The sequence below is a fragment of the Centroberyx gerrardi genome, chromosome 17 (genome assembly GCF_048128805.1).
Source record: "Centroberyx gerrardi isolate f3 chromosome 17, fCenGer3.hap1.cur.20231027, whole genome shotgun sequence".
Lineage (NCBI taxonomy): Eukaryota > Metazoa > Chordata > Actinopteri > Beryciformes > Berycidae > Centroberyx > Centroberyx gerrardi.
In genome coordinates, this window is record NC_136013.1 from 8,939,022 (window position 1) to 8,955,285 (window position 16,264).

Genomic DNA, 16,264 nt, shown 5'->3' on the forward strand with positions numbered 1-16,264 from the left:
ACAAAAACGTCGCTGTCCGTGGTGCTGAACCACAATAATGTCGCTCCGTGGTGCTGAAACACAGTAATGTCGCTGTCCGTGGTGCTGATCTGGACAGTAAATGGATCAGACAGTGAATAAAAACCAGACATGTGTTGGTAAATTAAAAGCTGGTTGAGCCCTGACCTCCAGTCATTTATCATTATACGGCAAACAACCACCATTATTTATAAAACTCTATTATATTTTCAGAAAAGCATTAATGTGTGTTTGTACCCCATCATTCATATTCCTACATCGGTCTAATGCAACTAAGGTTTACTATGATGCACACTATGAATTTACATCATTATGTCAGCCTTACGCTTCACTCTGTGCCTCATAATGATAATCCAAATGTGTGTTGTTCAAATCCACCAGCCCTCACCTTTCGTCTTTTGAAATTTCAGTCAAAATTTTCCCCTCGTTTGATTTCTACTGCAGGCCAACATGAAATTGGCAGCATCCCTCAAACTCCCCTGGCGCCTGAGATATCAGGTAGCTTCTTGGCTGTGGTTGAAACATCGACAGAATCATTGGGAAATGAAATGGGCTCCGCTTAGGTTACATTTTTGACCGTGAATTTGATCAGTTATGTGAATGTGATTTGTTGCTGGGGGATCATCAATTTTTTTTTTTTATTATTGCAGCTTTCAAATAGGATATATGCTAAAACCTTGTCATCCTCAGAGGCCTTGACGACCCATGACGTGCCTAAGCCTATGACAACATGTAATAATTAATATTTAGATTGTAGCTATACTAAATATAGTTTAAATGATTTACGTTCATGGATATAAATGTAAGATTAGTTGGCCTAGGAATCGAGTTTCGCAACAACTTTAAAAAAATAAAATAAATAAATAAATATATATATATATATATATATATTGTTATTATTCTTAGTATTATTTCATTGATTTATTCTTAATTTTAGTCCTTGGTATAAACCCGTGGCATCAACACACCACTCAAAAACCCCCACAGTGGCATCGATCCAGGAAAAAAAAAAAAAAAAAAGGGGGGCGACATACCGATAAAGATGAAATAGGAAATAGCCTATCTTGCTGTCATCCGACCACTGGAAGTGTATGGAGTGAGAGAAAATCAAGTGTGGACAGAAAGGGAGAGGACATAGCACCTCCCACGTCCTATCTATGAGAGAGAGAGAGGGAGAGAGAGAGAGAGAGAGAGAGAGAGAGAGAGAGAGGAGAGAGAGAGAGAGAGAGAGAGAGAGAGAGAGAGAGTCTGCTCTGGTGGTGTTGGAAATCGGACGACATGAGCTCTACATGAATCGCGTAAAATGCTTTAAGACGCTGCTTTCGGCGTTTGTCTTTCATCCGTCTCGACCGAGGACAAGCCTAAAGCGGAACTATTCCCCACGTCCAGGTATGGAGACGCTTTTCATCCACATCTTACATTAGAGGTTAGATGTTGGTATTCAGTGGCGTAACGCGGTCCGCTGCCTGCCTTCTGCCTGGCTGACTGTTGTGCGCACACGATTCCCGCTACGGCCAATATGGGACAGCGAAATCTCTTGTTTTCCTAAATCCGCTGTGATGCGTCTGCAACAGCTCGTATATCACGAATAACATTTGTGTTTGATTGAACATCGGTCGTGCTAATTGTGTATGTGTGTGTGTGTGTGTGTGTGTGTGTGTGTGTGTGTGTGTGTGTGTGTATGCCCGCACAGCCATATTGGCAGTCAGCAGGAGAGAGAGGGCAGAGATATGAGGGTGTAAGGATTATCATATTGCTTTGAGGAGTAAGGGAGGTGGAAGAGGGGGAGGAAGGGGAGGGGGGGAGGGGGGGGGGGGGGGGGGAGGCGGGGGGGGCTGCGACTGTGAAATGATGGCACCACTGCGAGATGGCGATCCTCCGGTATTTATGAATGAAACAAGCAGAGTAGGGTAGTCTGTAATGGCGTTGCGTACCAATCTGCGGACCGACAGCCAAGTCCTGCCACCCCTTCACGACTATAGCTGAGGCAAAACCGCACGTCAACATTGGACCATACATAATAATGACGCCAGTGTGACGCATAGCCCCTGATTTCTGTGGCAAATCTCATGGTTAATCCCTCCACAGTGCCTACATATCCTCCATCTGGATCTGCATGGCTCTCTCTCTATATATATATATATGTATATATATATGTCTCCTCCTCCATGCTTATTGTGGATTCTCATGACTGGAGCGTAATCATGACATGCAAAATGTGAATCGTGCAGGCCGTTTATGTGCATGTGTGTGTGCATATGTGCAGTATGATCATGTATGTGACTAAACTTCCTGTATACGCATTGAATGCTACCAGTCGTGCATGGGTGTGTGTGGGTTCATAGTGCGAGGCTTTGAGGCGGAGAGAGAGAGGGTGACAGGAGAGGAGAGGAGAGGAGAGGAGAGGAGAGGAGAGGAGAGATGCATGACAGTAAATCCAGTGGTTAAGCTTTGAAGTGTGTGGTTAAGAGTAGTAAAGAGAGACGGACTGTTGGTGTTAAAGCTTGCGTGTGTTTGTCAAAGGGGGGGGGGTGATGAGTGGATGTGTGGGGGAGTGTGCCGATGCCTGTCTGTCTGTCTGTCTGTCTGTCTGTCTGTCTGTCTGTCTGTATGTGTGTGTGTTGAATGGCCACAGTATGGTTGCATAACAATAGTTCACACTGCAAAGGTAGGAGAAAGAAATGGCTCAAAATACAGAAAATACAGAGGAAGATGGTGATGTTGTGGTGATAATTATGACCATGTTGATGATGTTGGTGACGAGTATTGACGGTGATTATTACCGTTTACTGAGGATGACGATGATAGAATATTCCCACATCGACATGAAAGCACTCCTCTTCGGCTTTGAGGCCCCGCAAAAAGCACCTAGACGCAGCGGAGAAACACAGCCTCCACCACAACAAGGTCAGCGCGGCCAGATGCTGAGGAAAGATGTGAATTCTGCTGGGGATGTCGCTGTCTGCTTATCTGTCTGGACAGGCAGTGGACAGACACGCTCGGCTCCGCAATCACACAGGCCCGGTTTTCCACAAGCGGGCCAAGTCAGGTCCACCCAGACTGGGGCCCACGGGTCAGATTTGGCTCTCTAAGTGGTTTTTTGGCCCTCCAAAGGCCTCCGGAAAATGGGGAAGATAATTCATTATTGGATCTGTGTGGGTGCAATTTCTGAGATGGGTTTTTAGATTGCTTATTATCACAAACCAAATTAACGAACACGATGCAGACATAAGACCTAAGAGGCTGTTATTGCCTTGTTACCCAGCTTGTTACTAAATAACAAATGTCTAACAGCATTTCCTTTCCTTTGGGCCACAACACATCCAACAGTGCTGCTTTTTGGCCATTTTCCATCTAAGTCAATTTGAGCAGTGTCGTCATCCTCGTCCATTGGCTTACAGTGAGGCGGCGGTAGCCTAGAGCAGCGGTTCTCAACGTGGGGTCCGGGGATCACCAGGGGTCCTTGTTCCATGGGACAAGGGGGGTTCCATGGGGTCCCCAGCAAATTGATGAAGTGTTAAACTTTACCATTATTTCATTTACAAGAAGTTAACACAATTAGAGAATATAGAAGAATGACTATTTTGGTCATAGTTTCACTGTTATCTTCTACCTACAATACAGATAGTCAAATCATATCTAACAATAAAAAATATTGTCAGAATTGGGTCTGAGTGACAAAATCTCATCAAATGGGGGTCTGTGATCCTACTACATTTGGGGTCCTTGATATGAAAAAGGTTGAGAATCACTGGCCTAGAGGTTAGAGAAACACTCCTGTGACTGGAAGGTTGCAGGCTGGGAAAAGTCTGGGTGGGGATAGTGAATACGAAAAGCTCTCCTTTCCTTTAACGACTACCACCAAGGAACTCTTCGTCCAGGCTTTGCACCCCGAGTCGCACCATCAGTAGTCGTTGCACCGGGCAGCTCCCAGGTGTGAATGTGTGAAACAGTGTGAGTGTGAACCAGGTTGTTGCTGAGGAAGAGCATAAATACTCAGTCAGTCATTCCTGGATAAATTAAGGTTTAAAAAATAAAGATGATGGATTCTGGCATCTTCACTCAACCTGCAATGGTTCTAATTTATAGAAATAGAGGGTTTTTCCTCATTTGCTTTGACAGTACAAGTCTAATCAAATTCACTATGGCTCCTGAGCACCTCTGTGCAATTTCTATATATAACATCCTCTTTAATACTGGAACAGATCAATGCTAAAGTGTTTTGGTTGTTCCGAAGGCATCATTTCATTTGAACGGTCCATATAGCCTTCATTATACATTATATTAGATAGGATTATCTTGCTCTTGTGCATAACTAATCAGCGGCCTGGCTGTAGTTTTTGTGCTTTGTCTGGTAGTCATGGACATTGTGATGTTGGAATTATCACATTTCAGTATATGAAACATGTCATTCATATAATGTAGATTCATCATCACCATCCACTGCCTTTAAATCAGTTTTTAAAGTGATTATATAAATCAACTAACCAAGTTAGTAAGGTTATATTAGTTTTGCTCTGAGATATGCAAAAATCAACGCTCAGTTTCTCAAAGTTATTCTCGGTGCCGACAGAACCTTCTAATGCCAAGCGTAGCATGGGAGAGCCACCAGTCTGGTGTGGGATTCCCTTGTTGTCTTTGCTTTAAACCATCTGCGTGTTTATCGGACCTGGATCAGCTGGTATTACAAAGAAGCTGTGCCTGGTTGATCTTGCCTGTAGAAACCAATGGAATCGTTCCAGAGCTACAAACCCTGTCACCATCTGTCACTGCAGGCAGGCTTCTGCAACACGCCCGACTTGTCTGAAAGGACTGTAATTCGTACTTGAGTCCCACATAGTTTCTAAGAAAAGCATTCTGGAAAAAAAAATACAATTTGAATACATATTGAGGACTTGAAAACAAACACGAAGAGTGTTGTTTCCACTATCAAGGAAACCTCAAGTAGCTCAATTGGAAACTGCATTTCCTTTTTTTGTTTTCCTTGGCCCAACCCTGGTGTTTATGGCCAGGTGCCTCTCTGTTTCCCAGATTGCCAAGCCACAGTATTAGCAGGATCTTATGGAGAGGCCAGACGGAGCAACCCAGGGTTCCCCAGGTCAAGCTAATACTCAGTACCAATACACACTGCAAGACTGATTAGATGGACATCTTACATTCAAGCCACTGCTTCCTTTTTTGGTTCAGTAGGTGGAGCGTAGCATCGGCCTGATTATGGCTACATGGTTTGATTTCTTCTCTGGAAGTCTCCCATGTGGGACACCAATCATCTGCCTGTCAACCAAAAGGGAAACTTTATCTCTTAAACTCTTTTTGAACCAGGTTAACTAAGTACACATCCATATTTTCAGCAATGACCTGGGGGAATAGTTGCAGGGAGGAGGGTTTTTACATGCAAGTCAAGTCAAGTCAAGTTTCTTATTTATTTATAGCCCAGTATCGCAAAGCATGCCTCAAAGGGCTTCACAAAACAACACACAAGAAGAGATAAAAATAGTGGTTATGTAGACCAGTAAATACAAACAAATACAATAAAATGCACAATCAATTAATAAGAGAATTAAAACAAAATGTATACATGCAGACACCTGGGAGCTGCCTGTTGGCCATTGAGCAGTTTCATTAGAGCTGATGGGGTTTGGTGCCTTGCTCAAAGGCACATTGGTGGAAGTTGTTGAAAGAGAGAGCTCACTTCCCCCGCTCACTTTCCAAAGAAGTCCAGGGATTTTAACCAGCAATCTCCTGGTCTCAAGCCCAATTCTTCCAGTTACAAGCCCATAGCCTCCCTGTGGCTAATAGCAGTGCTACTCTGCTACATATTCATTCTTTACTAAAATATTGTTGCGGTTCGGTGAAAACCCCATAATTCCAATTTTGGTTATTTCAACTTCAACTGAAGGATCACAAGGACGATCTTTATGAAACCTTGCAAAACTAATTCAATAAATTCAGAAAATGTAAGGTGGTCAAGCTGAAAACAAGGCTGTTCTTCTTAGCTCCTGAAAAGTGGCTATTTTGGAGATATGGAGGTTTTCACCCGACAACAATGATATGCATCCCTACAACCAAAAATCCATGCAATGATAGAATTACATGTTTTTCTTAGGTAACGTGAAATGTTAGACAGAAACTAACACTTCATGCTGAAATGAATTTCCGGTGCCTGCGCTGCCGTTAATAGAAGGAAATTGAACTGCAAAAACCTTCTGTTCCAAATTAAATGTGGGATGTCAGTAGGCAGGAAAATGTCAGTGTTACCGTCTGTGTATCTGGCTCAGCTGATATGCCCATACAACAGTGCAGCATTAGTGTGTGCTGAGTCAAAGGGGGTGCATCAAGTATCAGAGGGCTTGTGTGTGCATTAGGGGCTGCATGTAGTCTTAGGGAGACTGCTGGTAACTTAAGTCCTGGGAATTGGGTCAATGCAGAGCAGGCCAGGAGCACAGAGGAGGTTAAGCTCAATGATTAGCTACTAAGCCAAGACCACAGTGCTGCAATCTCTTGTACAGTCTAACAAACACACACACAGGTGCAAACACACACATGCAAACACATGCTATACACTTACAGTATATGCTCTCTCACAGTATAGATTGACACACACAGTACTCACGCATTCACGGTAGCATGTGTACTTTCTCATGCATGTTCACATGCACGCATGCACACGCACACACACACACACACACACACACACACACACACACACACACACACACAATGCACATTAAGCCTAGCTTAAACACCCTCATCCTGTTTGAATGATGTAATCTAGGGGGATTGACACAAATGAGAAGAGTATGATTAAATCTGTATTTGAGATTTTATCTTTTTAAGAAAATTATTTAGACTCACAAAGAGGAAACAAACGGCCGCACAGACTTTTGAATTGTGCCAGTGCTTGTAATGTTATCTTTGTGGTATGGCTCCCCCTGATGAGAACACTGTCGCCATATTATTGGCTTAGTTTGCATTTTTATGTTGTGAAGATAATTTTTCCATGCTCATATTACATAATACAACAGCAATATGGACCAGTGTTTTGAGTTGAAGCTTGCAAAGAGATTTTTTTCATTAGCCAGCCATACCCATCAAAAATGATATATAACACAAAATACCATTAATATACTAAAAGAAAAATCCAGAATTAGACTTTAAGTTTCTATCCATTTCTATACATCCAGCTCCCAGTAGCCAACACCTTCTCTGTTACTGTGATGAAAGCTTTCAGTAGACCGCGTCATAACATTTATCATCTTTTGAAAGACTTCTTTATGCTACAATACTGTACAGTGCATGTTCTGTGGAGGAGATCCATTATTCAGATGGATCCTTAACATATTTCATGGTTTGACTGAGTGTGTGGGATTGAATCAAAATTCTTAACTTGGACCTCTACAGTCTACTCTAACATAATGGAAAAGCCTGTGAAAAGCCTTGGTCTAAAATTGCTCTCACGCTGTCTCACTAAAATCTCAGATTCATGCCTCTGGTGAAACACATGCACGCACGCACGCATGCACACACACACACTCACACACAGACACGGTTCCCTACTGATGTGCAGAATTGGAGAGGCCTGAGCTAATATGTGCACAGAGATCACACAGAGAATCAAAATATCTTCTGCCTGGCTGCACAGACACACATCACACACTGACACAGACACACATCACACATTGACACAGACACACATCACACATTGACACACTAACTGACACAAGCGCTTCAGCTGATGACGTCTGCCATACAACGACATCCGGGACTGTGAAACTTTATGGAGGTTTCAGACATTTTGCTGGGTGTGTGAGAGTATGTGTACTCCTGCTTGCATACGTTTGTGTGTTTGTGTGTGTTTGTGTGTGTGTGTGTGTGTGTAATGGCTGCAAGAGGATGGCCGACGAAATATTCCAAATGAAAATCTTTTGATTCTGCAAAGCACTCATCGCCAAATAACCCTGTATCCACAGCATTCCAGTATCCACTGCTTGATTAAAACCCTTTCTCCACAAGATACCATGGGACCGCTTTGTGGGTGTCTATTTAATCATGCTCTTGATCTGTTGAATGGCATTGTGTTTGATGTTGGTTAATGCGCTTCCTTTGTGCCGCTGTGTAAGTGGCTCTCTTGAGGGAAATTATGTGCATATTTTCGCTAAAGGTGACATTTCCTTGCTCGCTCTGTGAAATAAATGAGTGGAGAAAGCAGCGTTGCATCTATTTTCTGACTGAGAGGAGAGGAGGCCTGTTGGTCTGTGCCAAAGCTATCTCCTAATGGAGTTTGGCTGGGGCTGCCACAGATGCATTTATAGTATACCATTAATTCATTAAGGATCTGCAGTCCTCCCATTTCAAATAAAAGGAAAGGGGAGGAGGAGAGAGAGAGAGAGAGAGAGAGAGAGAGAGAGAGAGAGAGAGAGAGAGAGAGAGAGAGAGAGAGAGACAGCTTGCATTTGGGAGGAATGTCATTAATCTCCGACGCCTGGTGTCAAGGACAAATGGTGAAGGAGTGGTGGTACAGTGTGCGCGCATGTGTGTGTGTGTGTGTGTGTGTGTGTTTATGTGTGTGTACATGGGTGAGATTGTGTGTATGTGTGAGATTGTGAGTGCACCTGTGTGTGCAGTTTCAGCTGGTGACAGAGGGAGGGAGACAGCTAATTTTAGTTCAGGTGAAAGAAGGGAGGGAGGGAGAGAGGGAGGGAGGGAGGGAGAGAGGGAGGGAGGGAGGGAGGGGAGGAGGAGAAAGGTTTTGATGAGCAGGATCACTGTCACCGCGCTGAAGCCCGGCCCAAAAACCAACAGGCACAGAGGCAGACTGACAGACTGACACGGCCCAGACAGACGGGTCCATTGATCAAAACCACAGTGGCCTGAGTTTATTGATTGAACAGCATGGAGAGAGAGAGCAGGAGACAGAGGAGAAACAGCGAGAGGAAGCTCAGGGAACAAGTCAAAGAAAAACAAAACACAGATACACAGATTGAGGGAGGAAGACAGAGCCACACAGAGAGAGAGAGAGAGAGAAAAGGAGGGAATGAACCAGAGATTTTGAGTCTGTGAGTTCTGTGTTTGTGCACGTGTGTGTGTGTGTCTGCATGCATGCGTGCACATGTCTGCGTCTGTGTGTGTGTGTGTCCTGTTTGCTGTCTTCCTCTGACCTGACACAAAGCAGGCCTAAGCAGAAATCACTGCGTCCTGCTCTGGCAGCTCTGGCAAAGATTCTCGAGACTGACTGAAGGCCTGATAGAAGCCAAGATTTTGAGGCAGCGCAGATGAGCAATGTTGCCAGCAATTTTGACCAAAAGTATTGTCTTGTCATGACTTTGTTTATCATAGCCGACTCTTTTAACCCTGTTGATTTTGTCACATTCGCCAATCTGCATGCATTCTGAGAGCATAGGCTCCCATCTCCACAGCTTAAAAACGTATCTATCATTGTGTTAAAGACCAATACTGTTGGACAACATTAGGCTTCAGTAGAAGTTACCTCAGCATTGTTGCTTCAGTCACATAGGACAATCTTGTTGCCAGGAAACCTTTAAAAACATTTTTGACACTGTGGCCCATTTTGTTGGGTATTGCTGGGAGTTTCAGTCTCAAAAATCACCTTGTGTATCTGCACCTGAAGGCATCAGCAGCCATTGAACTACATTTTCTGCTTTGCCAGACCGGACTGAAACACATTAGCTAAAGCAACAGTATGCTAGCACACAAGTCGCGGATAAGGGCTTTCCTCTGAATTAGACTGTGGTTGTGTCTTGAGCATGGATATAAAACATTCTTAAATGTCACCCAGACTTACAGTTATAGATTGTCTATAAAACTCAAGAGGCACTCCCCGAATCCCCATTTATTTTGAACTCCTTGACTGATATTATCTAGAACCCGGCAATGCAATTACAGCGGCCCTGCCATCAATAGCGGGTGCAAGCGGTGCAAGCATGACAGAAATCCACTTATTCCATCTAGTATTGATGTCAATTTACTGTTTCATTACAGCTAGTGCTTAGAGAGCACCACATGATCACAGCTGAAGGAGTATCTTATTATGGAGCCTTATAGCAAGTTTAGGCCCACAACAGATAAATAATGCAACAGATACAATGCATAATCATGCACGCACACACATACGCACACACATGCAGGTACACACACTCACATTCACACACATACAAGCCCTTGCAAACTATTTGAGGACATGGCTCAGATACATGTGCATGAGTTGCAGCAGTCAGTATTGTCAGTTTTTAGGATTCCATGTTTTTGTTGACAACTGTTATTACAGTTTGGTAGTTTTCATTAATTTTAATTTTATAGAATTATCAATATTTATTTCAATTTCAGTGTAGTGTTTGTTATTTTTTCAGTGTGGATGTGATCATTTTAGTTTAGTTTTTATTCATTTATTTATTTTATTTACAAATGTTTAGTTTTAGTTTAGTTTTTATTTAGTTTCCATTCAATTTTTTGGTAGGGTTCGTATCTTTTAAAGGTATAATGATAGAAAATCAAAAGGGGTATTCTGTAATGCAAACAATAAATCAGAAATTCTTTTTAAAAATAGATTTCTATACATTTTTCAGTACATCCTTTCAGTATTTTTGACATGAGTTGTGCAATTGGCGATCGCCTTAGGGGCCGAAAAGGTCGGTCTGCAGGATAGCGCCATCTTGTGGCGTAGTTAGTGTTTCTTAAAAACAGCAAAAAATTCTCTACTCAAAATTCATTCTTTTAATCTGCAAATAAACAAAAAGATGAAAACTAAAAACATTTCACATTTAGTTTTATTTTTAGTTAGATCATGTTATTCCGTTTTATTTTTTCAGTCTCATTTTTATTTTTATTTCAGTTTATGACAATGTATGACAATGTATTTGCACCTTGTTTTCATCGTACTTTTTGTTTTAGTTTACGCTAATAACCTACTTAGTCTCTATGCTTGCATCCATACTAAAGGGGAAGCACCATGCAGAGAGGTATAGGCGTAATCGGCAGGGGGGACGGGGGGACGCAATGTTCAAAGTAGGCAAAATTGTTTCCCCCAGTAAAATTGACGGTTCACATGCGCCATCCAATCCATTATTTTCAATGTGGGCGCACTGCATACACGCTGAAAAGCGAGAGCGGCGCGGTGCGCACATGTTGCGAGGCGTCTTTTTTTTTTCAGGCGCGACCATGGCGTCCTGAGATAAAAAATATCTCAACTTTTTGGAACGACGCAAGCGCACCGCATGTCACATAGCCTGAAAGCCTGAAATAAGCCTAAGAATCGCTCACCATCCAAACGAAGGTCCAGGATCTACTGGTGATATTTTCCGTACTCTTGTATTTTTGCTACATCCTGTATGGCCGAGGCACAGTATCCTGGCGCTCGGCCGAATTCATACGCCACGTCATCGTTTATTCAGTTTGTTTGTGATAAGGGACATTCACTATCGAAACCACATAAGTCATCAATCACCAAGCATGCCAATCATATCCCAACCTCATCCCAAACTGGACTCTGCCTTGTGTTTGAACCTCTGAACCCAGTGAGTGGGCATCAAAATAACCAGCAAAATTAAAGTTGTAAAATAAAAGCCCTCAAACTGCAAGGGATGGTAGCATTAGAACCCAGCTGGAAAAATAATCCGCTCACTCCAACTCTGTACATGGGATCATTGCTATCATGGTGTTATCCAATGTCATTGCCAGGTCTGCGGCAAAGAATAATAATAATAGAACAAAAAAAGCTTTGAAAGGAAAACTTTAAAAACACAAGAACTGGTCCCATGTCATTGTGATGGGCATGGTCAGCATTCACAGACCTGAAAGACTTGCATCTTGACTTGCAATTATGAAGACTTACAGACTTAACTTGCAACTTGCCCTGAAAGACTTGTGACTTGACTTGAGACTTGTCTCAAGTGACTTGAGTCTTGACTTGAACTTGCACCAAAAGACTAAAAACAGTAGTTATAATAGCTGGACCATGACTGCTGTTTGAATAGATGCATCACTTCAATAACATTTAGCACACACACACACACACACACACACACACACACACACACACAATGTTATGGTACCTGTGGGGTGGGGTGGGAATAATAAACTTGAATAATTTGAATTGTATCCGTCTCAAGTTCTCATTAATTATCTTCTGAATTATATTGTAATGTGCTTGTACATTAGTTTGCTCTCATGTGACTTTGTAGATGTGAAAATGTAAGTTAATGGAGCATTACAGATCCACAATACAATGCTAGTGGTCTTTAAACAAGAGAATGTAATATGTGTGCAGTCATGCACGTTTCATGTTGATCTTTACTCCATTGGTAAGATTTATGTAGTTACCCTTTTTTCCAAGTAGACACATTACTCTGTAAAAGAAAACATATATAACTAATAGAGAAAAGGATTAAAAAACTGTTTTAATTGTGTTCAAAACTTACGCCTACATATATCAATAATTTGTTACTTAGCATTTTCCTTTTTTGGTGAAGGTGATTTAGTCTATCGTTTATTGTATTTAAGAAAGTTCAACAGTGATGCCAAAGTCTCTAGAATTGCAGGAAATGCATTTAAAATTAGTAACATTTTCTGGGGGAGGGCCCCCAGGCCCCCAACCTTCCGTTGGTCCCCCCCAATGTTTTAGACACAAGTACGCCACTGCAGAGAGGCAGTGATGCAGATCAATTATAGTCCATGTTTATTTGAAGAACCAACACGACAAGCTGTGATCCGCTGTTTGTTTGGGAATGCACAAAGGCCTGTCAAACATCTCCATGTAAAATATGTAGGCCTTCAGATAATTATCCTAAGCTGCAAGGACTGTCATCTGTTCCACTCTGTGCTGCAAGTGCTAAAGTTGACCACTGGTAGTTGATAAATGAGGAAGCGCCGAGATGTTTTTAGGGTTGAAACTGAGAAACTGTGGCTCTGCGAACAGTATTGATTAGGAAAATGTTTGCGTCAGGTGAAACACTTGGAGCCACACCAACCTCATCCGCTCTAATTTGTACTCTGGCTCATAGTCAGACCACTAAAGCAGATAGAATTACTGTCTGATGTGCCCAGGGATGGAGGAGTGGTTTGGTCCCCTGCCTCCGGAGCCACACGTTTCCCCCACTGGCCTGAGGTCGAGTCCCGCCTTTCCCTCCTCTGTGTCCCTTGCTGCTTTCTCACCGTCTAGACAAGACGTAAAGAAATGCTGGAGGGGAGAAGACTGCTCACTCTCTAGAATCCCTGTTTGATAAAAATATCTTCTGTTTTCCTAGGTGTAACACTGTTTTAAGCCTGAGGGGGGCAGAATGCCGGAGCAGAGCAACGACTATCGTGTGGTGGTGTTCGGAGCAGGCGGAGTGGGAAAGAGCTCCCTGGTCCTGCGCTTTGTGAAGGGCACCTTCAGGGACACCTACATCCCCACGGTGGAGGACACCTACCGTCAGGTGATCAGCTGCGATAAGAGTGTGTGCACACTGCAGATCACCGACACCACAGGGAGCCACCAGTTCCCGGCCATGCAGCGCCTCTCCATCTCCAAAGGCCACGCCTTCATCCTGGTCTACTCCATCACTAGCAAGCAGTCTCTGGAGGAGCTCAAGCCCATTTACCAACAGGTGGGGAGGGATGGTGTGTGTGTGTGTGTGTGTGTATGGGGGGTGGCGGGTATATGAGTGTATTTATATGCTTGCAAGTCTGCATGCATGCTTCTTTGCATATATATGTGTGTGTGTTGGTAGTTGAGTCATTTTGTGGGAAAACTTGGGCCTTCTACAATGACTATGTATGTATATATATATATATGTGTATATACTGTATATATATATATATACATATATATATATATATATATATATATATATAGTCATTGTAGAAGGCCCACGTTTTCCTGCAAGCAATGTGCATCAACAGCAAACAATCTAACTACAGTGTTACTCAGCCAACCAAAAGAAATCATTCAGAAAATTCAAACTTTTCTCTCTTTTCAGCCCTACCAAAGATCCGCTTGTTACAATATGCCTATTTTGGGCGGCAGGATGAATTAGTCATTAGAGAGACAATTCAGCTCAAAGCGAAAACATAATTTTCTTACAGGGATCAATATGAATAATTCAGAAATCAGTGATGACAACAGTGAATTTTTAATTATTTGTATTAACGTTTAGGCATAAGGTTTCCAGTGAGGTTAGGGTTAGGATTACGTTTTCGGTGAAAATTATGACAAATACTGACTTTGCAGCTTGGCCAAAAATTAACAAAGCGTTCGCCTCACTTTTCCTCTTGTGCAGGTCCTGGCCATAAAGGGCAATGTTGAGGCCATCCCCATCATGCTGGTGGGCAACAAGAGCGATGAGACCCAGCGAGAGGTGGAGACCAAGGACGGGGAGGCCCAGGCCAACCAGTGGAAGTGCGCGTTCATGGAGACGTCAGCCAAGACCAACCACAATGTGACTGAGCTCTTCCAGGAGCTCCTCAACCTGGACAAGAAGAGGAACATGAGCCTCAACATCGACGGCAAGCGCTCGGGGAAGCAGTCCCGCGCCGAGAGACTGAAGGGCAAATGTAGTGTGATGTAGAGCGGCATCCAGGAGAGGAGGAGAGGGGAAAGGAGGGAGGGAGGTGGAAGCGAGAGAGGTGCAAGAAACATGGAGGAGGAGGGAAAGGAAAGGAAGACGAGAGAAGAGAGAGTTCTTCACTCGCGTAGGCTCACCAAACGCATCACTCACAGAGTAAAATGTCTGGATCTCATGGAAGGCACAACGAAGATCATCAACCACATGAAAGTAGCAGCGTCCTCCTTTGTTTGACTGGTGCATTCAGAAACACAACACAAGTCATTTTGAGAGCACACAGGATCTGGATTTCACTTTGGAGTGTAGATCCATGTGAATTCTGCTAAAACAAGAGAGAGAGAGGGATGAAGGGGGGACTTGTGGAGAACGTCAAGAAGCAAAGGACGACTGAATGAGTATGAATATGTGTGTGTGTATGTGTCACAAATGCATTCCTGTGGACGTCAGCCCCGGTCGTGGAGAAGACACAGTGTGGATGTGGACTTTTGCATCAGCCAAGCGCTACCAAACCCGAGTGAGGAGCTCAAACAGTCATCAAGACCTTGGATTTGCAATAAAGACCACAGACGCTGCAGCACTCCCCGAAAGAGATTGAAGGTTACTGATGTACACAAAACTTTTAGTGTCCTCTCTCACTTCCACACCCACCCTCCCAGCTCACCTGACACCCCCCCCCCACACACACACACACATACACACACACACCCATCTCCTTCTATGTCCCAACACCCTCATCCTTTGCACCTCCCTCCCCATATAATAACAAACATAGAGAAATGTAACGTATATGTAACAGAGTTGACAGTTAAACTCTCTCCTCTGGTAGAAACACTATTTCTAGAGATGCGCCTCTGAACTGGCTCGAATTTGTAGCGCAGCTGTCTATCATGCTAGCAAGCAGAGAGACTCAAGCGTTTGAGATTCGCCTTCAGAAGGAGCTATAGTCCTTGCTAGCATGAATGACACCTGGAGCGTATGCATTAGATCAGCAAATTTAAATGGAAATTAAACACCCCCCACCCTGAGCCACTCCTGAGGACTCTACGATAAGATGTATATATATATATGGGATATTTAGATATATTCCATCTAGTCTACACACGCCCTGCCCCAACTGTCATTCACTGGAATAGGGTGAAGTTGAGTCTACACATGGGTCTCTCATCAATTCTGCAGTTTCCCCATATGGTTCAGGTTAGAGCTTATAAGGGAGCGTAGGGCTTAGATCTGTGGTTAGGGGCCACTTCACCCAGCTTCTCATCCCAACCATCCCTCCTGAAAGATAAAAAGAGACAATAGGACATCCACGCCCTTCTTTACCTTTATCCAGCTGTCATTATATAAGAAAATTGTCTGCGAATCCTCTGACTGTCCTCATCTCAACTGGAGAAGCATCCAGCGGCAGGGTATATATACATATTACTGATACGAGCAACAATCCTTTTAAGACTCTTATCTAGTATAGAATAAGTCGATGTTGGCTCAGTTAAGGATGGAATGAAACTGTGGTTTCTATCATCAGTGGAATCCCACCAAATATGAATCTGAAATACAAGCCTGCCTTGTCTATGGGAATGATTCACAACTTGGAATTGGATAATCATTGCCAAACCGGTAAAGAAAAAATGAAAATGAACTGGGACGATATTGATTCTGGAGTTGAGAATGTCAGTTTGCTTTGGCACTTT

General features: G+C 43.2%; 1 protein-coding gene across 1 annotated transcript; it reads left to right on the forward strand.

The window, feature by feature from the left end:
• Positions 1-1,279: 1,279 nt before the first annotated feature.
• diras1b (DIRAS family, GTP-binding RAS-like 1b) lies at positions 1,280-14,579 on the forward strand. Its single transcript, XM_071915951.1, has 3 exons — positions 1,280-1,407; positions 13,278-13,619; positions 14,292-14,579. Exons 2-3 carry the CDS (start codon positions 13,311-13,313, stop codon positions 14,577-14,579), a joined length of 597 nt encoding a protein of 198 aa, XP_071772052.1. The 5' UTR covers positions 1,280-1,407; positions 13,278-13,310.
• Positions 14,580-16,264: the final 1,685 nt, after the last annotated feature.